This window comes from Crocodylus siamensis, chromosome 4 (assembly GCF_052110815.1).
Source record: "Crocodylus siamensis isolate JL-2025a chromosome 4, ASM5211081v1, whole genome shotgun sequence".
NCBI classification, from domain to species: Eukaryota; Metazoa; Chordata; order Crocodylia; family Crocodylidae; genus Crocodylus; species Crocodylus siamensis.
The window spans coordinates 189,797,034-189,818,891 of record NC_143398.1 but is presented as its reverse complement, the minus strand read 5'-3'; the positions used below and the strand labels follow the sequence as shown (position 1 = coordinate 189,818,891).

Here is a 21,858-nt window from a genome sequence, read left to right as displayed (position 1 = left end):
AGGCACCCACCCAGCCACAAATAAAAACATCTTTATGTGGTTTTTGACTATGGGCAAATAATAGAGAGAAATTATTTTGTTGCAAAGAACCACAGCAGGTCAGAATGTTTTTTTAATGCTCTGGATTCCAGTTTGAAATCTGTGGGCACATCTTCATGAGCGGGAATGTGTGTTTCTTCAGGGATAAGTAGCAGCAGCACATCTTGTGCTGCTGCTACTTGTCCCCAGGGAATGCCCACAGCAGGTGGGTTCCAGCGTGTGGCACATTGCCCTGGGTGTGGTAGGGAAGGCTGGGGCCTCTGCTGGCCCCAGCAGTGTTACATGGGATTCTGGGAGCCACTGGGAGCTGCAGGTATGGTACTCCTGTAGCAGGGAGCATGGACAGCAGCCAGTGTGGCTCTGGCCAGCCAGACTCCAGTTTTGGGCAGCATGCACTGCTGCCATGTGTGCTGTTCCCCTTTTCTAGGTGTAGGTTTTTTTGACCCTGGGTCAAAAAAAGCCCCCACACTGCAAAGAGGCAATGCTGGGAATGCCTGCATGTGCAGCATGTGCAGCATGTGGCATCATAGATGGGTCTGCAGTGCCGCATACTGCATGTCTGCAAACATCTGGATGCACCCTATGGGTGTGTCCAGATGAGTGCACATCTCCCTCTTGTAGCGTCTCAAACCCCAAGAGGCATGTGGGAGAACAAAATGTTCCCTGCGCTGCAAATGTGCAGTGGGGGCAAAATTAAACCCCTGGATATTCAGGGGTCAAACGATACTCTGGGAGAAAAAAGTGGGGCAGGGCACAAGGCAACTGGAGGCTCGGTCTTCCACAGAGATGCTCTGATAGCCACCCAGAGTGTCTCTATGGCTGGACCTTGCCCCGGTGCTGAAGCACACTGCCTGCCCATGTGGGGCAAGCAGCGGTGCAAGGTGCAGGGACCTGGACCCGGCTTCATCCCAGGTAAGTAGGGGGTTGGCAGGCTGAAGGAGGGCGGAGGGGACCATGGGGGAGGCCTTGCCTGGGACCAGGCCCCCAACTCCCCGTTTGTTCACCCCACCCCCATTCATTTCTCCAGCTTCCCGCCCCCCCGTTCTTCACCCCTCCCCTGTTCATTCCCCCAGCTCCCCTGTTCATTCCCTCAGCTCCCCATTCATTCCCCTCACCCCCGTTCATTCCCCTAGCTCCCCGTTCATTCCCCCTGCCCCCTATTAATTCCCCCCACCCCCCATTCATTCCTCCAGCTCCCTGCTTGCTCTCTCAAGCCCCCACACTCACCAGCAGTAGCAGCAGTGGTCAGGGCTGCTCGGGGCTTCATGACACAGCTCCGCTGAGCAGGGGGCAGCGGGGCTTGGCCCCAGCTGCCTGCCATCCCTGCTGTAGCATTGTGCAGGTGCAACCCGGCTTGGCAGGGTCATGTGCGCTGTCTCACAGTTTCTGCTACTTGGGCTGAGTGGCGCTGAGCCCTGGGTGACAGCCACAGTACCTCCAAGCTTCCAGACAGTGCCCGGTGCCCTGCCGAGCCAGGCTGCATTCTCATGATGCAGCAGTGGCAGTGTGGGTGCTAGGTGGCCAGAGCCAAGCCCCAGTGTGCCATAAGGCCCCCACTGTTGCTGCTGGTAAGCTGCGGGCAGTGCAGGAAGCTGGAGTTGGGTGGGGGAGCGATCAGGAGCCTGGAGTCCACCAGAGAATCCCTGAATTATCCCCAGCCTCCTGATCACTCCCCTGCTCATCTCCAGCTTCCTGCTCATTCTCCTGCTTGTTCCCAGGCTCCGGAGGATTGGAGACAGAGCACAAGAATGAGCAGGGGGAGGAGATGAGCCCCTGGAGATGAGCTGCAGATGCTCCCTTGCTCGTCTCCAGCCTCCTGCTCGTTCCCCTGATCATCTTCAGCCTCCCAGGGAGCACAAGAATGAGCAGGAGGCTGGAGATGAGCTAGAGACTTCCCCTGCTGTCTCCAGCCTCCTGCTCATTCTACTGCTCATCTCCAGCCTCTGGAGCCTGGAGACAAGCAGGGGAATGAGGAGGGGGCTGGAGACTAGTGTGGGGTTGGGGGTGCTGTAGCCCCTGGCGGGGGCTGGAACCTGGCCTGTAGGCAGGGTAGTCCATGTGCTATGGGGGAGGGGGGACCCACCACTCCTAAGCAGCTCCCACACCCACAGTCCCCCCACACCTACCCACAGACTGACCAGCATCCCCCCTCATCCCTCCACTCCCCCTACATCCCCCCAACCCCTTCCCACCCCGCTCCTACAAATCCCAGATTCCCCCATCACACACCCACCATGTGATAAGGAAATGAAAAACGAACATTAAAACACAGATATTTAGGAGTTATTTTATTACGATGCTAGAGACACTGGTAGGCTTCCAGTGCTTTAACATTGTAAATATAACAATACAACATTGTCCATCTGATCAATCTCTCTCTTGCTCTCTTTTGTTCTAATTGTGGAAGAATGTGGATTTTGGGGTATTTTAAAAAGTGAATTTGGTATTCTGCTTCAGCAATCTAGCTGACACAAGGGGCTAGTGTCCCCAGACACCAAGTAGCTGGGCCAGAAGCTCCTGAGGGCCAGTAGCCTTGAGCTACTGGCCAGGGCAGGTTTTTATACTGCTGGGGCCAGCACAGGTGCTGGACCCAGGCTCTAGCTCCCCTTGGCTGCAGATCTAGGAGGAGCCAGGCAGGGGTTATTTTGCCCCAAGTGGCATAATTTTGGCAAAAAAGTGCATGTCTGGGCATGTGTGCCAAGGCAAAAAGTCCCAGCCCAAATTTGCACTGTTTCTATTTGAGCTGCTGCAAGCGCATGTGCTTGCATGTGCGAACATGCCTTACGGGTTTATCTTGTGAATTATGTGAATCATGTGTAGGTGTCTGCACACTTAACAGTGCTAATATTGTTCATCACCCATCTCGTGGTACCCTATGTGCTGTGATACCCTGGTTGAGAATCACTGCCTTAAGCAATTATGCAGAAATATTTTGCTAGGAAAAAAAGGATTTATTTCTGTATTTTCACTTACCAGTTTTCTTTACATGAGTCAGATGTGGCTAACTAGTCATTCTGGGTTTGTTCCAAAGCTGGTTTAAGCCAATGGTGGTCTTTTTTACTGACTGAGATGGGCATTTTTACATAAGCAAGTACTGCTGTGCTGGGCACTTTGAAAAAAGTACCTGGTGCTGAGATGCTTGCAGTTGTATAAGTTATAAAATGTGCTGAGAAAATGGTGGTGGTGCACTTTTGAACTAAAACACATCAGAGGTGTTTTAGTTCAAAAGTGCACTGCCCCCATTTTCTGTGTGCTGATGCACATTTCACCACTTATACAACTGTACACGGCTCAGCGCAGTTCGCCCTCAGCTCACGTGCAGAGCAGACTTGACTAACTGAGTCTACTCCAAAGTGGGCAGTGGATCTCTGGCGTGTCATGGGACAGAAAAATATGTGTATAAATGCCCTAAGTTACATTTCCCTCTGGAACAGAGTTGCAGATTAACAAATGCAATGATAGTGAACAGGCTGTAGGAGAATGTAAAGTACTGACATAGATCTAATGGGACTTCTGGACATGGTATAGAAAATAGTCAATACCTTATTTTCTTCCACCACCATGAAATGTAGACATTTTGTGCCAATTGAAATATTTCACCTAAGCTGGAAATGGTGAATCTTTGTTTTTGCTTTCTTGTGTCAGTGGTTTATAGGTGCAATAAAAGTCACTAAAATGATAATCTTGCCACTGCATTCTCCCATACTCTTTCTGATTAGGGAAAAAAGTAAGATTTTATTTTATGTTGGTTTTGTTAATTTCCCTCCTTCATGCTGGTTCAAAAGCAGAAGTCAAGAAGTAGCCTTAATATAGCACAGAAGTCACATTATACAATTAAAATGTTTATGATAGTATTTTGCTGTTGTCTTTCTTTTATATAAATCGTTTGCTGGCCATTTTTCAGTTCAAATAGTGATGCTATGTCTATTTTTTGAAAATATCAGTGAGTTTTAGCTTGCTGTGATTCATAAAAGGAAATGGAAGCCATAACTTTCCTGGTTATTTTAATATATTTTAATAAGAATATATAATACATTATTTATCATTTGTATAGATTTCACTGAGCTAATTTCCAGGAAGATCAAGGTAGCAGGGGCAGCTCTGTAGTTAAAGCAGGGCTAAAATTACCAATTATACATAGTGTGTTACTTAGGCTCTGATTAGGGAAAGATTTATGCAGGTCCTTAACTTTATGCACTAAGAGCAGTCTCAAGTTAACTGCAGTCTTTTCAGGATTGGGGCCTTAATTATTTACTACTATCTGAGCCCCATCCCTCTGAGTATATTAGATTATTGTTCATGATAGTGAAAAGATACCTTTTTTCTGTCTAAAGAGCAAGAAAAAGCAACATGAAGCACTCTGGCCCTGTAGTACTACAAAATGTACAGGGCACTGTATGTTAAAGTAGGTGGTTGTTTCTGCCTCTGGAACAAGTAGGTCATACATAGTTTTTCTACATACTGCTGAAGAAGCAGTCAGTACTTGTATAATGTATATAAGCTTTCAGACTAGCCGTTAGTACTTTGTAAGATGTTCAGTAGTACATCATCTTGGTCTTAAATGCTCTGGTTGAGAGCAACTGATTGAAGTGGGGGAGGGACCCAGATCTGACTGACCTAATTGCTATGTGGATTAAGAAGCTGGCAAAATCAGATATTAGTTTCCTTTATATGTTTTCTTTCTATACTATAATAAAGATAAATATCGATTGCTTGAGAGATATTGATTTTAGGGGTAGTTGCTGCTGACAGCTGCATGATTTGTACAAATATCTATCATATCTAATGCAGGTCATTTGCATGAGAATGCAGTTTGAACAAAATGATGTGTTTTTGGGTAGCTGCATTGTTCATTTGCCTCACAGTAGAATTTGCACCTGATATATGTCAGCGTTCAGAAATGAAATATGACATAAGGGACAGAGAACAATTTATTTTCTCAGTGTACTTTAGGCCTGCATGTAAGCTTTGGGGGAGTGGAGCTTAGTGTCCCAGCCACTCAGGAAGCAGGACAAGATGCAAAGAATGGAGGTTATTTAGGCTGCAACTTTATTATCTCATCTGGGAACACAGATTATACTACGCAGGACATTTTTCTTCCTTAATTCTTTCCCTAACTTGGGGAAATAGGTTTGTATCCGCACAGAACATTAGGCGGCCCAACACTCTTTCCCCACGTTCTTGAAACTCGATTTTGCCAAGATAATAGTACATACAGTGGACACTTGCCATCTGCTACACTGTGACAACATGAATATGACCTTCTTTCCTACTCAATTGGATTCCTGACTTGGTGTCACAAAGGTGAAAACATGCAGCCTACCCTGGCCAATCAATCTGTGAAGGAAAAACAGTTTCCCAATCTCAAAAGAATAGAAACCTGATCCAATAGGTGGGGAGAGAGTTTTGCACTTTCACCTTTGTCTTTCAAAGAGTAGGAGGTACTTCAAAGGAGACCTGATTCCTTTTCTCCTAGTAATCCTTCTCTTCCCCACTTATGGGCTTGAAGGAGCACATTGTCTCTTGTGTACTTTTTGCATGTATGGAAGTCTGTCTTATAGGTTGCAAAACATTCCTTAGTCTACCGAGTCTCTGCATACATACTACTCTTTTGATGTTGAAATACAAAGGAAAAGGGAATGTATTTAACCCTGATACATGATTTTACTTCTGACTACCCTTAGAAGTCAGAGGTTTCAGAAATTTCATCTTTAGTTTTAAGAAATTACTCCAGTCCTACTCTTTTCTTAAGAATATTCTACAAAGGGTTATTTCTATTAGTTACCTCTCTCAACCTAAAGGACGCATTACAAAACTTATGTATACTTACATATCTTTCTAAATCATGAATTGTACAGTGTAGAACTCCAACTCTCTTGATGGTTTATAAAGCAAGAGATTAATACTTGGATCTTTGACATGGTTATGCACTGACGCTAAGCTACCCTACTAGATGAATGGGCACTCCATTTGATATGTTCTATTTATACACTGACTGAATGTTTCAGTGTTGTAAGATGCTTTTTGGATGAGCTTTGAAATACTCCCTTGTTCAGAACCTTATGTTTCATTCTCCATTTCCTTTTAACTATATCTCTCGGGGTGTTATCCTGAGTAGCCCTGTCTTACAAAGTCAATCATTCCGTAGCAAGCTTAGAAATAAAAACCCAAAGTAAGCAACACCAAATGTCTGATTTGCCAATAGATTGCAATGTAGTGCTAAAGAGCATAGCCACTACCCTACTTTAAATATTCATGAAGCCCACTGGTGCAAAATGCATTAAAGGTGGGAATAATGCCAGTAATACATGATCTTCTTACTGACAAGAAGCTTTCACGTATTAAAAGAAGGAAGATGTTAAAGACTTTAAACTGAACAGTCTTTGTTTTTAACACAGGAGAGGATATTCACTAATGGAATACCAAATCACATGAACTCTTGCAATTTTAGAACGTGAAATGGATGTACAGTATACGTGCATCCTACCATGTTCTAGAACACTATGCATTCCAGGGGTTTCTTTTTTGGAGTCCCTCCACCCTCCCTTCCTATGCTATCACCTAAATAATCTTTTATAGAGCAAAGCAACTCCCACCAGAATCCTAGAAGTCTAGACATTAATAGATCAAATGTTAGATCAGTAAAACGATTTAAAAATAATAGTGACAACGTACAGAGAGCACTATCCAGCTAAGTGGAATTTGGCAATGAAGAGCTAAAACAGAGAAGGGATTGCAAAATAACAGACTGTAGCAATGCAGAAGAATGCTAATTGTCCCTTTAAATCATTAGCAGCCCAGCCACATCTGCTATCACACCTGTGCTCTCCTCTCTGATCTACTCTGACACCCTAGAAGTGTTAGGCAAACAGCCAGCTTCATATCTGCGGCTCCCTATGATCAGTCTCTGCTACCAGCTTGCTTTCCTCTTACTTAGAATGAATCAAGCACCAACCCCACGGCTCCTGAACTGTTTCTGATTGATAGGACAAACTGAAAGTTCTGGGCTAATTATCTCATAATAACAGTTCCCAAAGCTACTAGTAACTGTTGACCTAATTTAGACTCTGGAAAACTAATCAGTCAGGTAAGATAATTAAAGGAACACAGCTTGTTTTTGAAATTAGATAAACATAAAAATATTGATCAAATAATAAACTGATATTTCTTATTTCATCTAATCTAGGAACACTTTTTTATACACTAAATCTCTATGTGTGTCTCTGATTGACTGTGGCAGGTGCCAAACTGAAATTCAATTAAAGTGATTTTGAAAGAGGAATCTAGTCACTCCATATGCAGCCTGCTTTCACTCTAGAAATAATAATAATAATAAAAAGCTAACACCCAGAAGGCTCATTTCACAGGAAGAACATTATCCAAAACTATTCAGGGGTCAGGGACATGAAAACAGCACTGTTATAGCATATGAGGCTGTTGACTTCAAAGCAGACCTTTAACAGGCTTAACATGGTCTTTTTACTTCTACACAGAGATCTGCTTTACTGCTTTTGAACAGTTTGTTTGGTAACATCTTTCCTAGCAAATGCCCTTCCCTACCTCCTACTCTCAAAAGCATCTTTCCCTGCAGAAAAGCTGTCTGTCAATAAAGACTAAGCGCTTTGGTTCCCATGTTATCATGCTGCTCCTCATAAGCCAAGATGTGTCGAAGGAAAGGAATTAGATATCAGGAAAGTTTTCAGCTGTAGTGGGATTAATACTTGGTAAATTATATCAGTTACGTTCCCTCAAAAATAAACAGAAGTGCTCCCAGCGTTCCACAACACTTATCATGATTAATAATGTTATCTTGTAGCTAATTTTCCTCCTTATCCCTCTTTTTTTTGCCACTTCAACTCAGCAACTCATCTAATTATGAAAACATGACCACTGGCCTGTGAATTGTGATATGTTAATTTTAACAAGGTTTTATATTTACATGGACACCCCCAGTTCTGAATAACTCGTGAGGATCCTACCGGGAAGGAGAAGAAATGAGCAATTTCCTTAGACAAAACCAAAATAACCAATTTCTTTTAACTAAGTCTCCTGCTATTACTACAGAAAGTTAATCATATTGCATCCTGATTCTATTTTTCAGTGCCACAATTTCATTTGACTCAGAGCCATTTTTTTAGCATAAAATCACAGGCTATTAAAAGCTGGCAAGACCTGACCAAAATGAGCACAAGTTGATCACAGGCCTTTTCTCACTCACCATATCCATAACTTACTTTATTGAATAGGATAAATATTCAAAATGTCATGCCTGACCATTAGCTGATAGAAACTGCTTTCTGCATGGGGTCATCTGACTAACACCATGTCTAATTACCTTCTCCAGTTTTCTTTCCTCCCTACTCTTTCCTTTATTCCTCTGTTATATTGGTTTTGCTCTTTGGATTATATTTAGACTTCCACAGTTTTCCTAATCCAACAGGGCTTGAATGCTGCAAAGCCTCAATCTATTTGTGTGCAAAGAATGACTAGATTGTCATGCAGACTCCACTATGAACTTCTCCAAATGATGGCCATGCAACCAGACACTGTCCTACACAGGATGGCCTTTGGGATCATTGTGGGGTAGACAGGAACAAAATGCAATCCCTATATCATCTTGTCTTGAGTATCTATGTGAGGTTGGAGGGCACAGCGTCCATTAGCTCTTCCATCTCACCATTATTACTCCTCCCTCTGATCTGCCCAATCTCCACTTCCTTCTTTTCATGAATCCTGCAGCAAACACCTGGACAGTGTCAGAGAAGAAAAGGCAAAGACCTCCTTTTCCATAAGAAGAGAAAGTTGCATCTAAAGAACATCTTCTTTCTGTCTGGTCCTAGAAAGCATAATTCAAGCCAGTAACTCTAATGTTTATTTGATTACTTTTGTTTCTGTCAATTTGGAACAATTATTAGGATAGAAAAATAGTGAATGGTCAAACATGTTGGCATGAAAGTCAGTGTCCTAATTACAGCTATGGAAATAACTACTTGTTTGTATGCTGAGAATTCAAAAAATTTAAAAAAAAATCATTTGGGGTTGACCTTATGTAAAGCCCTTCAGAAACTTTCCATGAATCAAAGGGCACCTTTACACACACTCTGGATTTTGTGGGAGGAGGGAGGTGCTTTAATTAAAGTGGCTCTCACCCTGCAGCGTCATGCATACTCACCATCCCTCACTTGAAAATAGCAGTGGGGTGCTTTAACTAAATTTGTTCAATGAGTGTTAGTTAAAGTGACCCTGCTGCCACTTTGAAATGCAGGGACCCTGAATACACATGATGTGGAGGATGCTGGAGGACGCTAATTAGCATGCTGCAGCATCTGACATGTATAGAGATGCCCAAAGTGTAAAAAAGATAAATTTTGGATTGAAAAAAATATTTAAATTTTTTTAAAAATAAAGTTGAGGGAACCATCAAAATAAAACTGTTCAAACAAACGTCTAATTGAAATACTGGGTAAAAATACTTTACCAGTTTTTTTGTTCAGCTCTACTTCTGATCAAAAAATATACGTATACAAACCACAACATACAGGCATTTATTAGAGCTCCTTTCCCTTTATTTGTGGTATGATGTGGTATTTTAGAACTAACACACATTGCATTTATTGTACAATTAATTGGTTGATTTAACCATATTTTTAGACATGCTACACATGCAAAGGAATTATTGCACAATACAAATGGCCAACCAGGCAAAAGATGTTGCTTGAAAATTGGAGAACATTTTGTAACTGATTGCTATCAGGCTGTAATATGAACGTCTGGCATATAACACAGAGTGATAGTGTTTGGCCAGGTCCTCCAGCGTACCAGGGTAGAAAGCACACTCTTGCCACCTCTCCCTCTTCCTTCTGGCAATGGGACTCTCTATGACTTGCTGAACTCTGCTGTCCCAGGGTGTCTGAAAAGAAGTCATGACTCCCTTCCCTCCTCCCTTTCCCCAACTAGCTTTCAAAGTTGTTTTTTTAAGAAGACACTATCACCTGAAATAACAAAGTGTCAAGAAAGAGGGAATTTATCTGGAAAGCTGCTGGTGGGGGACAAGATGTGGAGAGGGGAAAAGCACATACATAAAATGCCTCATAAGGTGTTTCAGAGTTTCAGTCCTAAGAGTCCTGTCCCCTGTTGTCCTTTGACTGGGTCTTCCCTACTCTGTGCAAAGGGTAGGGGAGCAGCTCCTTCAACCAGTTCAGAGCTCACTCCTCCTTAGCAGCACAGCTGAAGGTGTGGGAGGGGGCTCACAGCCCTAGCCAGCAGCTCTCCAGCTCTCCTTGCTGGTGAGTTCTGGCAGAGCAAATTCCCAAAAGACAATTCCCCTCTCCCTCCTCATATAGCTTTCTCTGTGAACATGGAGATTACATGCAGGGTTAAAATTACCGAGGAGGCTGAATTACAGGAACCTTCCCGTAAGAGAAGAGAGCCCACTGAGATGAGAACTTCCCTGTAAGTTCTGAAAATCATAACCTGGGGGGGTGGTCTCTGATCGGATTGCTCCCTCACTTAGGTGGACTCGTTAATCAATGAAATCAAAGATTGGGATCTTCTCAACCCCTCTCCCCTCATGAGTCAAAGTGTAATTTGAACCCTGGTCACATGGCATGATAGTTTCCACTGAACAACGTTGCCTGTTGCTTGATGGAAATAATATTTGTCAAGGGCCTTTGTGACAAAATGGACAAGTCTGTAGTCTTAGAATATGGGAAAATGAATATACATGTCTAGAGGGTTAAACAGGTACATTTTATAGATTTAATTAAATAATTAGCCTATTTTTGAAGGCAGGACTGGGAGAAGTGGTATGTTTAATTTTTTAGTAATATTCCACAAACATGCTCTCTAAAACAAGACAAAAATAGAGAAAAAATACTGTACCAAACATCCTCTGCATCTTCATCACACTCTGCCCCAAACTGGCAAATGTCACAAGTTGATGTCTCTTTTTGACTGGTTTCTCCTGAGCCTTCATTGACTGTTTTATAGAAACAAAAGAATGCATATTAGAAACACAAAACTATAGTATAGTGAGTCTCATCTACATGAATCTTGGAAATGTCTACTGACCTTTGAAAGTTTAACACAGAACTCAACATGCTAGTTCTTGATCGGTAGCCAGTATTTCAAACATGGAACCAATACAAGTATCTTTTCCTCCTCTTTGGCCTCAGATAAATTCCAGAAACCAGAAGTGAGTGTATTTGTGGAGAGAAGAGAGGAGGAACTGGGGGAATATATTAATATGTTTTCTTGTTTAAACAATAATGTTTTCTCAAATCTGTAACTAAGAATGGGGGCAGTGTTATTGTGCTGCACTGTTTTGTTCCTGGAAAAAAACCCTGAAGAACATCAATAGTGTAGCATAGTTATCCACTTGTGGTCCTTTGCGGTGTGCACAGGTGAAGACATGGTAAGAGACTCAGGGGAATGTTTCCCTACGAAATGTTTTGAAATTACCTGTCAATCTGATCCATTTCAAAAGCAAAAGATTTCTTTCTTCAGAAGTATTTTAATAAATGCCAAAAATTAGTCATCTTTGGAAAAAGATGAGTTAGCACTTTCTAGTTAAGGGGATGAACGTCATCATGGGCAAGGGAAATAATAAGGTTGTTTCAAATTAGGGGCATAACTTTTTCATACGACCTTTTTAGTATGACACTGGCCATAGGGTAACATTTTCAAAAGTTTTTAAGTGAAATAAGAGTCTAAGTCTCGTTGAAAGCCAATGGAACTTAGGTCCCTACATTACTTATCGCATAGCTACTCTGTAATTGAAGGTGTGACTGAAGCATGGGTAGACAAGCTTACATCTAGTTAGCATGGATAACAATATAGCTGAATAGAGGTAGTTAGCTATTTAAGTCTGAAGTTTGACAGAAAGCAGGGGGCAGTACTGACTAATTGACTAAGTTGTTCAGCGAGGCATGAGCTTTCACAGGTTACACACTCAATAGCACTGAAGATCTGGTGGTATGGGCTTTAGCATGACTTGAATGGATAAGCTGAGAAGATAAGTGCACTGAAAAATATTTCATTTGCTTTAATGCTAGATAAGATGGGTAATGTCATGGTAAGTGCCTGGGAAAGGGTTTTGTGAAATGATTCAACATAACATTATACAGTTAAAAAAATTCCAGAGCTGTTGATAGACAGTTCTTACTAAGCCATAATTCATAATATAGCATATTTTCCTGTACACAACTTGCAGCTTTTTGCCAAAAATCAGGCCCTCAAAAATGGGGTGTCTGTATTAAGTGTGGGATTTGTTTTCATTACTGGAAAAGAAGCAAGGGTGGGTACACTGTGAATGCCATGCAGCTGCCACAATGGCTGCTGCTGCTTGTCTGGATCAGGAAGCTGAAGGGGCAGAGTCCTGTGTTAACTCTCTCACAGGTGTACCTATTGGCTGAGCACTGCAGCTTGTGCCTGACTGAGCAAGTGAGCTGCTTGTAATATCTTTATTAGGGTTATGATGCAGAAACAACACTTTATTATTCACAGGAACTTTTATAAAAAACTATCTCCAGTAAAGAAGGAACAGCCTTGCTACTACCCTTGCAAAGACCTGGGCCTAGCCTTTTTGCTGGCCTGCCACACCAGAAAGTTCCTGTTTCCTCACCCACACTATCTCCTGGGATGCCCCATTTCCTGATCACTCTGTTTCTAGGACTTATTCTATGTCACACAGGGTGTGTCTACATGATTATTAATATAGTGTAATTATGGTGCATTAAGTTCAGTACATGTAATAACTGGCACCAACACAACGCACCATAATTGGTACTACTAATTTATGACACTAATGCATAAACTAATTCTACTACGTATTCGCTCATTAGCACAGTTTTTGCCTGTTGAGCTAACGCTCAGGAGAATTAGTCTGCTGTGCACTGTCTCGTGTGGATGTGCCCACAGTCAGCCAAGAATATGGAAGAATCTTTTTTTTCTAAATTCTGCCTTCCAAAAGAAGGCACATGCTTTATTGGGGGTGTACTGTATGCAAGAAAATATGGTACTTCTTACGCTTACAGAATAATTAGATTATACCACAGCTTTGATTGATGTTGTTATTATTTGCAAAGAAATTTTTTGGCTAGGGATAGACATTAAAAAAGCCAGAGCCTAAACTGATTCAATATTTGCAGGTTAGTCTAACCTGCATACTTTGAACCAATTTACAAGTGAACAGACTTTCACTTTTGACTCTAGAAATGCAAGCACATGCCTGCAGTGGCTCAGGTCAGAAGCTGGGGGATGCTAGAGTAAGCCTTCAGCTGAAGGGAAACTAAGCTCAGGAAAGGGGCATGTCTCGGCCTTGGCAGGCCTGAGTTTGATTGGAGGGGGTTTAAAACCCCACCCTGGCCTGCAGGTCTGCCTGGAGGGGGAGGAGGGAAGCAGCCTCTGTCAGGGGTCCTCAGTCCTCTTGCCAGGCAAATCCTGCAGCACTCCAGAGCAGGTTTTCCCACCCCCACCCCTTTTTCAGCTAGCCAGAGCAGTGATAGTGCTTGGGTTAGGGAGGAGAGGGGTGGAACAGCCCAGCCCAGGGCTGCAGAGAATGCTGGGATGCTGGAGGACTCTGATTTAACTTGAATCCAGGAAGGGACCTGGGACACAAGTTCCATAAACCAGTTTGACCTCAATCAGTTAAGTCTGATATAACATTCATCCAGGTATATCTCAAACTGATTTTGGCCATTTTGAAATTGCACTGAACTTATGTTCTGTTATAGGTTTAAACCAGTTTCTGATCACTTAAGCTGGTTTATGTGTAACTTCTGTCCCTAGCATTTATGCCTTCTTGTGCCCTTCTGGTTTTTGTTCACTCATACCTAGAACTGCTTTGAAGATTTTATAGTATAGGAAAGAGGCTGGAAGGGACCTCAGGAGGTCATCTAGTCCAACACCCTGCTCAAAGCAGGACTACCCCAACTATATCATCCCAGTCAAAGTTTCATCTGGCCAGGTCTTAAAAACCTCAAAGAATGGACACACCACAACCTCTTAGGGTAATCTGTTCCAGTGCTTTACTACCTTCTTCATGAAAAAGTTTTTCCTAGTGAAGCTGAGTTTTAGGCTCCAATCTAGTGAAGTTCTGGAGCATCTCAATAACTCAACAGCCCCACCAAAGTTGATGGGAATAGTCATATACTTACAGTTACTCTTTTCTGTGCTGGAATGACTGGAACTATAGTACTAAAATGTTATGGACTTTAAGGGCACTTATACATGTGACGGAGCTCTGCTCCAATATGTACTAATTAGCATGTGTTGGAGCAGACTCAATTAATCAAGTGTGCTAAGAGTCTGCTGGAGTGTGCTAATTAGTATACTCTACCAGTTTCAGCATCATATGGATTCAGTGTCCCCCGCTTCAAAATGGTGGTGGAGGTGTTTTAACTAAGCTTTAGCTGAACTGTTGAATAAGCTTAGTTAAAGTTTCCCCGCTGCCATTTTGAAGAATGGGATACTGAATACACGTGATGCTGCTGAATACACATGATGCTCTGAAAACTGCACTAATTAAAGCATTTCCCCTTCACCCTGGAGCACATTCACAGACACCCTAAATGTTGAAAGTTTGCATAAATTTGTACCAACTTGGTTAGTTTTTTTCGCCTCAAGTGGTGCATAATAAAAAGATGGAAGATCCCAATTCATTGTGAAGTAGCTAATAGAAGGTATGCATTCTAATTTCTAGAGAGGGGAAAGATGACACAACAGTTTGGGCACTAGTTTGGTACACAGAACACATGGTTTCTTGCTCTGCCACAAACTTCCTTTGCAACCACACACAGGTCAGTTAGGGACAAATTCTATTTCACCTATTGATGTGATCCTATTCCATCCTGCTCTAGTCCTTGGAACATTGTTAAGGCTTCTACTTTTGTAGCATGCCTAAATCATAAAAAGGATGATCCACCCACTTTTTGTTCAGGGACTCAGAATAGAATAAGGATAATGCTCAGTTGCTTGGACATCTAGTAGGTGGAACAGCATCTGCCATTTTGTCTTATGTTCCCATTTTCTAAAATGGGAATCACATCACTTCCTGATTTGCAGGTGCCTTGTAAACTACACTAAAAATTGTGATCAGATACTGAAGTGCTATAGACCACAGGAGTACCTTTGATGGATAACGTATCTCATTGGAAGTTATTTTTTCCTTTAGATTTAATGCTGTTAGCATTTTTAGGTCTGATTGCCAGTAGAACATTTTCCCATCAGATTACCGCTTACATTTAGATCACGTTAAAATGGAAAACTTCACCTGAACTAACCTTTCAGATGATCAGAGGAGCAAAAAGAAGGTTTTAAATGAATCCATTTTTATTTTAAATTCTTTTGGAGATGTTGGCATATTCAATTTTCTATATACAGAATTCTGTTATAAGCAGAGGGGGTCCTACAAAAATATGCTCTGGAATTCTGTTCCAATGAATTATCACATATGTAGAAAGGATTGTGATATTGCTTTGAAATGTTCTTCAAAGATGTATTCTGGAAGTATTCTGCTAAATTCATTGTGTTTGATATTTAATCTATTTCTTTGAAAGGGCAACCTTGGCAGCCAAGCCTGGCAGTTGATTTTCAATAGTTGAAGTACAAGACAGGATTCAGGAGAACTAGGTTCATCTCCCATCTCTATACTGTGGTTTTGGACTAGGCATATAACTTCAATCTCTCCACTGACTCAATGGAGATGCACATTCTTTGTAGTGCTATTGCAAGTTGTAATTAATGTGACTACATGCAAACTACTCTTGGACCATGGAGTGGAAGGCACTACATAAAAGCTGAGTATACTTTACCTAAAGGCCCCTCTGCATGTGGAGGTAAAGGCATGATGGGATCTAATATGACAGTCACACAATTGTGCTTTCTGCCATGTCACATATGCACATGTCCCACAAATGTGGGATCTAGCATCAGATCTTATCATGCCTTATTGCTGGTAAAGGGAGAGCCCAGGATTGTTATCCTGTGCTCCCTCTGCACCAGCAAATAGCAAGCTCCTGCAGCTGTGAGTGCCACAGCTGGCAGGACTCTTGGTCCCAGCTGCAAGCCACAGCTGCTGGAGCTGAGTTCCACAGCTGATGTGTCCCACAGCTGATGGGACCCTAGGGAGCACCCCCGTGGCTGGGAGATCACAGCAGCTGCAATCTAAGCCTCAGAGGCACACACTACACATGCAAATTATTGCTGGATATAAACCAGCTATAAAGTTATTACACATTTATTATACACTTTAAGGTGCCTTAGTTAATTTGCATGTGTAGGCAATCTAAATAAATTGGCACAATTAACCAAGTAATTGCATAATAGATGTAACCTGTGTGGGAGGGTTGGGAGGGTGTGGGGGGCTAAAAAACATTATATTTCAAATGTGTCAATTATTCCAGTTTAGCAGTGTGAGAATCTTTACTGATGGCAAAATAGCTATGTATTTTTTTCTGTTATTCCCTTAATCACTTTTTCTGTATTTTATAGTAATGAAATAAAGGTGTGCACCTTTTTTTTCCTTTCTGTAATGTACCTATTTATAACTGCCAGGCAGGTATGCTTTGGCCATAGACTTAACACACTGTCACAATCAAAGATGAGATTAGTTATTAAATAGGGTAGTTTTTTTAAAGTCATGTCATTGAAGAGTTTAATGTTTTGAATTTAAGCATCTCTTTTAAAAAGAAACATCTACATTAAAAAATAACACAGCTTTTAATTCTGTTGGAAATGAACAGTTAGCTTTTTTATCAAAGCAGCAAAGTATTCAGCATTCCACAGTCAATTTACTAATGTCACCATTACACTTCTGGATGCCCCAACCTTACATGTTTCTGATTAGAAGGCAATTGTTTTTCTTTTCCTTTTCTTTTCCTGATTTCAATGTCTACAAAGATGACTCTTCTCTATATTTAAGGTGAGTTCTTTCTCTCTCACTCATTTACACACACAGACACACACACACACACACACACTTTTTTCCCTTGACTATAACTAGACATCTTGGAAAGAGTTATTTTCTCTGTATTTCCTGCTGCTATTTAGCTTCAGGACTAGTAGATGTTGTAGATGTTCATTTTCTAAGGTGACTTTTTTTTTGCTGTGTTTGCTAATTTGCACTTTCCTTTGTACCTCAGCTGAAAAAAGTCTTTACCAAAGAAAACAAATTAGGCATCAGAAAAAAGAGAAAGTTTTCCACTGCATCAGAGAAATGTTATCTAGTCTTTCAAACTGTTCTTGCTAAAAATAAAAGGGACTTTGCTCTGTCCCCCTCTCCCTCACTCTCAGGAAGGGAGTCTCTTAGAAGACTTGATGGCCCAAACCAGTCTTTTCTTATTAATACAGTGTAGAACTTCTAGTGTAGTGGTTCTCAAACTTTCTACAATTAAGGTACCTCTAAATAGATTTGAGGCATTCCTCAATAGACTCAAGGCACTCCTTGGAAAATGCCAGCTCTTGGTTTTCACTCTTTTTTAATACAGGAACTAGAGCAGTTTTTCTGTTGCAAAGAACTCAGAAAGACCACAAGTATGGATTTCTATTTGAAATCCATGGCACCTTGGTTGAGAATCACTGTCCTAATGTGACAGTTCCTTTTTCTGTTATTAGCAAGATTAGCAACCTACAGAATGCAAAATGCACAATGCAAAACACAGAAAACATGTTATCATGGCAAGAAGGTCACTAACTCTATCTGGAAGTCATTTGAGAAACAATCTGTTTCCTAAGCAATAGGGACTCTTAGCTAGAGATGCACTAAACATAATTTAGACACTCACTGGACTGCTGTAGCCACAACAGCCTCTGTTTTTAAGCACTTGACCCTTTATTACCAGCTTTACTGCACACTGATCAGGTAGGTGTGTTATCAACAGGATCTGGATTGCTCGAAAGTCACACAAGGGAGAAACCAAATTTGGAGCGATTTCACATTGTTTTTGTTGCTAAGGAAACTGCTTTGTAAGCACTCACTGGTACAACATATTTGTCTGATTTTGTGCCCATCTACCTTCCAGCCCACTACTTATAACTTACCTTATCTCCAAATCTCCATTCTTTCAATCTTTTGGATACCCAGGCATATGGATACTTGTTTTAAATATTTTTAAATATACAACTTGCTGCAGCATAACACCCTATCAGGAGTGTGATGTAGTGGAGGGCTGGATATTTATAATAAGAGATACCAAATAGCTCTGTTTGAACTGCTGAGAAACCCTGGTTCAGAGCTCTTGCAGCAGTATCAGATGATGTAAACTGGTATGTACTAATACCCAGAAGCACAACAAGGAGGTTTTGTGCCCTGGGTGGGAGCGGGCAGCCACAGGGACAGTAGCAGGGGCTGGGTGCCTGCAGCAGCTGGGCCAGCAGTAGCAGTGGCTGGCATTCTTACATGCCCCTAAAACAATTCCCAAGGCCCATACTGTGTTCTCCTACCTATAATTATGCTACTGCTAATACCCCCAGGGAGTTTGTTTCCACCCACCTCATCAGAGAAGCAGCTCATAAAGGAACTGTAAGCAGCAGAACGGACAGCGGAAAATCTTAACTTGAGATACAAAGCAAAGGAAACATACGTTCTTTTCTCATGGATACTGCACCAGTATAAGCCAAAATAAGTGGAAAAGAGGCAGGGTCGTATTTCCCAAACACAAACATCTGTGGCTGCTAAACCACACCTCTAAAGTAAAGGCAAACACAAAAGAGAGCCCGTAAGTCTATTTAGCTCAACTAAAATGATCAGAATGGTGTTGTTTCAAAATATTTTCAGCTATGCTTGGGATATAACACATTCACACTATGAAATGCTCTCAGTGTACTTGAAGACAAAGAGTTATGATTATGCTCCGATTTGCATTATTAAACCTGTCTTAGATTACTGCCTCTCATAAAACGTCGTTGTTAAGCCAAGTCCAAACTAATGAAGCTAATTTAATGTAAAATAAACCAGGAGAAATGGCCTTGTCTTTGGTGGATTACCTTGTCACCCTTCTGTGCTTATTGTAACAACATGGTGGTTAAGTCATATAACAGTTATTTTTAAAAATTTTGCTGCTGTATTATTGAACTTTGAAGCATGGAAGACTAATTTCTTTAAGTGAAAATGGAACAATAATGGAAAATATCATGGCTATATACTAGTTAAGAATAGAAGGAAAAGAGAAACAAGTCTAAAAGTAAGGAAAAAACAACGGGCAGGTTCCTCTTTTAGATCATTCACTCAAAAAAGACCTTTGTGCATTCCCCACAACCTTATGCTATTACGCCGGGTGCCAATATCTGGACACTGAAGGGGAATAAGCTGATGCCCACTCTGTTGCTACAAGTAGATGATCTGAGACTGAGTGAAGCTTTGGCTTAATGTACTAATATACCAGCCAATGGAGCAGATCTGGCACTAAGGTATTGATCTGGGTTAGTATACCCTGAAGCCAAGTATTTTAATAGTGGCTCACTGAGTCACAATCCTTTTCCAGCAGTGCTAGTCTGGCAACTTTTACTTGGTTGTTACTCTTACAATCTGGCTTGATGAGCTGGATAATATTTTTGAGGCCTTTACTCTACAGCTTTGTTACACAGTACACTGACATGATACACCGAGCAATTGTGAAGGAGAACCAAGCCAAAAAAAAGACTTGGAACATTAAAAATATAGGAAAATAATCCCTCTAAATTTTAGTTTCCATAAGAATTGCATTAATGTATGCCATACAACCTGGTAACAGTATACCTTCTAGCTGAGGTTCTAACTTGGAGTTTTTTGGGGGTGTTTTAATAAACAAAGGTCTTTCCAGATTGATGTCAATCTCTATTAGTTTTGATGGACTAAAAGCAAATCTTTCATTCTTCTGTCTAAGCCAGGCTCCCAGGCTAGCTTCAATACCAGGATAACAAGATCTTGAAAAGCTAGAGCAGACCTCTGCTTAACCACTGGTCCTACACTAGATTGGCTTTTTCAGTTTAGGTTCCAGACAGTCAGCAACCAATCTCAAACATATTATTCCATCACAAACCTGCTCCACTGGGGTTGCACAATTTGTGATATCAGCCATACTACCTACATGTTTCCTTTCCTTCAGGTCAAGAAAACTGTACTGCAATAAATCTTGACTATATTATAGGAATGAAAATACAGCACCAAACAGTGATGTCTGCCTTTGTTAGACTGACACATATGCAGAACCTCAAAGTTATTCTTGAAAGCTCTGCAAACTTTAGAAAAGCTATGCTTTTCAGTGCTGTGTTTGTGTGATGATGAAGTTGAAGTTGGCTTTTATGGATGGCTGAACTAAATGGAATAACTTTGAACTTCAACAATTCTAAGGAATGAACTTTAACATTCTGGTGAAGTGAATAAATTACCACATAATTAATACTTGAATACCAGCCCTAAATAAGCTAATTCCACCAAATGTCAAATTATTCTTTTGAAGGATAGGAATAAGGTCTATTGTTTTAAGTCAAATCCTCAAACCGAGGTTTTTCGTCTTTTCCTTGCCTGTTTTCCATGTCATATCCCACCTGCAGCACTCAGATAGCCTTGAAAGATGAAAGCTGTTTACAGTTCATATAAAGTATAACATTTCCAAGCTGTTGTTTTCAAGTTATATTTGTTTCCTAACTCTTCTTATTTTCCTGGAATCCCTTGATGTAACTCAAAAAAGCAGTTATTGGTACAAAATCATGGTAGACATGATACAACATAGGTGAGGAGTGGAAGGGAGGTGGGGGTAACAAGTGAGGGAAAGTAAAGCACTGTTCATTTCTGTTACAGCATCTCTGAAAATTGTTGAGGCTCTTCTCTGCGTGTTACTGGCTGGACATTAAATGAACAATATGGGCAACATTATGCCTCTTCAAATGCAATGAAGCAGATGTATTGCCTGAGCAGTAATGCCTGAAGGCACTATGTTTGCATAAGAAATAACACCTTTAGGGGTGGAAAGGAGTAACTCTTGTTGCACACAAAAGGGCCTGATGTAAACCCCACTGAAGTCTCTGGAAATCTATATAGCTACTGTCACTGAAAGTGATTACTTTTCTTAGCATTTCCCTATCAATACAGCCAAAGTATTGGTACTCCCTTGAATGGAGGTGTTCAGAGAGAAGGGAAGTTGCTCCTTGTTCTTGCTCTACTGCCTAGCACAAATGTATCAGAGTGACTACAGTGCATGTGGCATCTAGTCTTTGGTACAGGAACTCTGGTTGCGAACAAATTTACAGGCACAGAGCTCATTTGATACCAAATATTTTATAGAACTACTGATTTGCCAAGCGCTATACATCAGTAATCATACACATTATGAATCAGTTAAGTGAACATGTTTATTTCTCAGTTTAAAGATCTCTGAGTCAGAGACCCAGATTTTCAGAATTTGTCTCAAAGGCTGGCATCTCTGTTTTTATGCAAACAATTTTAGGTACCAGGACTACTGTTTTCAGCCTTGGGTGTCTACAGCTAGCTTCATACATAAATGAGCTGATCTAAGGGGTAACGGAGGTTGCTGAATACACAGGTAACTGTGTATCCTCAGAAGCCTTGGAAATGAAGCCATTTGTGTGTAAAACTGGACATCCAAATATTGAGGCATGCAGAATTAGAGGTTAGCTTTAAAAAATAGGTCCTAAGTGACTTGTTCAGGGGACTCAGTCATGTTTAGAAATAAGGAGTCCCTGACTCTCATATCATGTAACACAAAAAAGGAACACATATTGCATTATGTTCTGATTTGCATTATTGAGATAGTGAGTTTCATAGTAATAACTTCAGTAGTAACTTTATGATATTATGAGGAATATCACTTGGCTGTGAAA

The 21,858-nt window shown here is 41.2% G+C and overlaps 1 protein-coding gene across 1 annotated transcript in view; it reads right to left on the bottom strand.

The window, feature by feature from the left end:
* TMEFF2 (transmembrane protein with EGF like and two follistatin like domains 2) overlaps window positions 1-21,858 on the bottom strand; it is a 221,549-nt gene that overhangs the window by 87,679 nt on the left and 112,012 nt on the right. Inside the window, exon 5 of the mRNA XM_090045214.1 lies at window positions 10,921-11,017. Within this exon, the coding sequence (XP_089901340.1) occupies window positions 10,921-11,017 (97 nt within the window). The remainder of the gene's footprint in view (window positions 1-10,920; window positions 11,018-21,858) is intronic.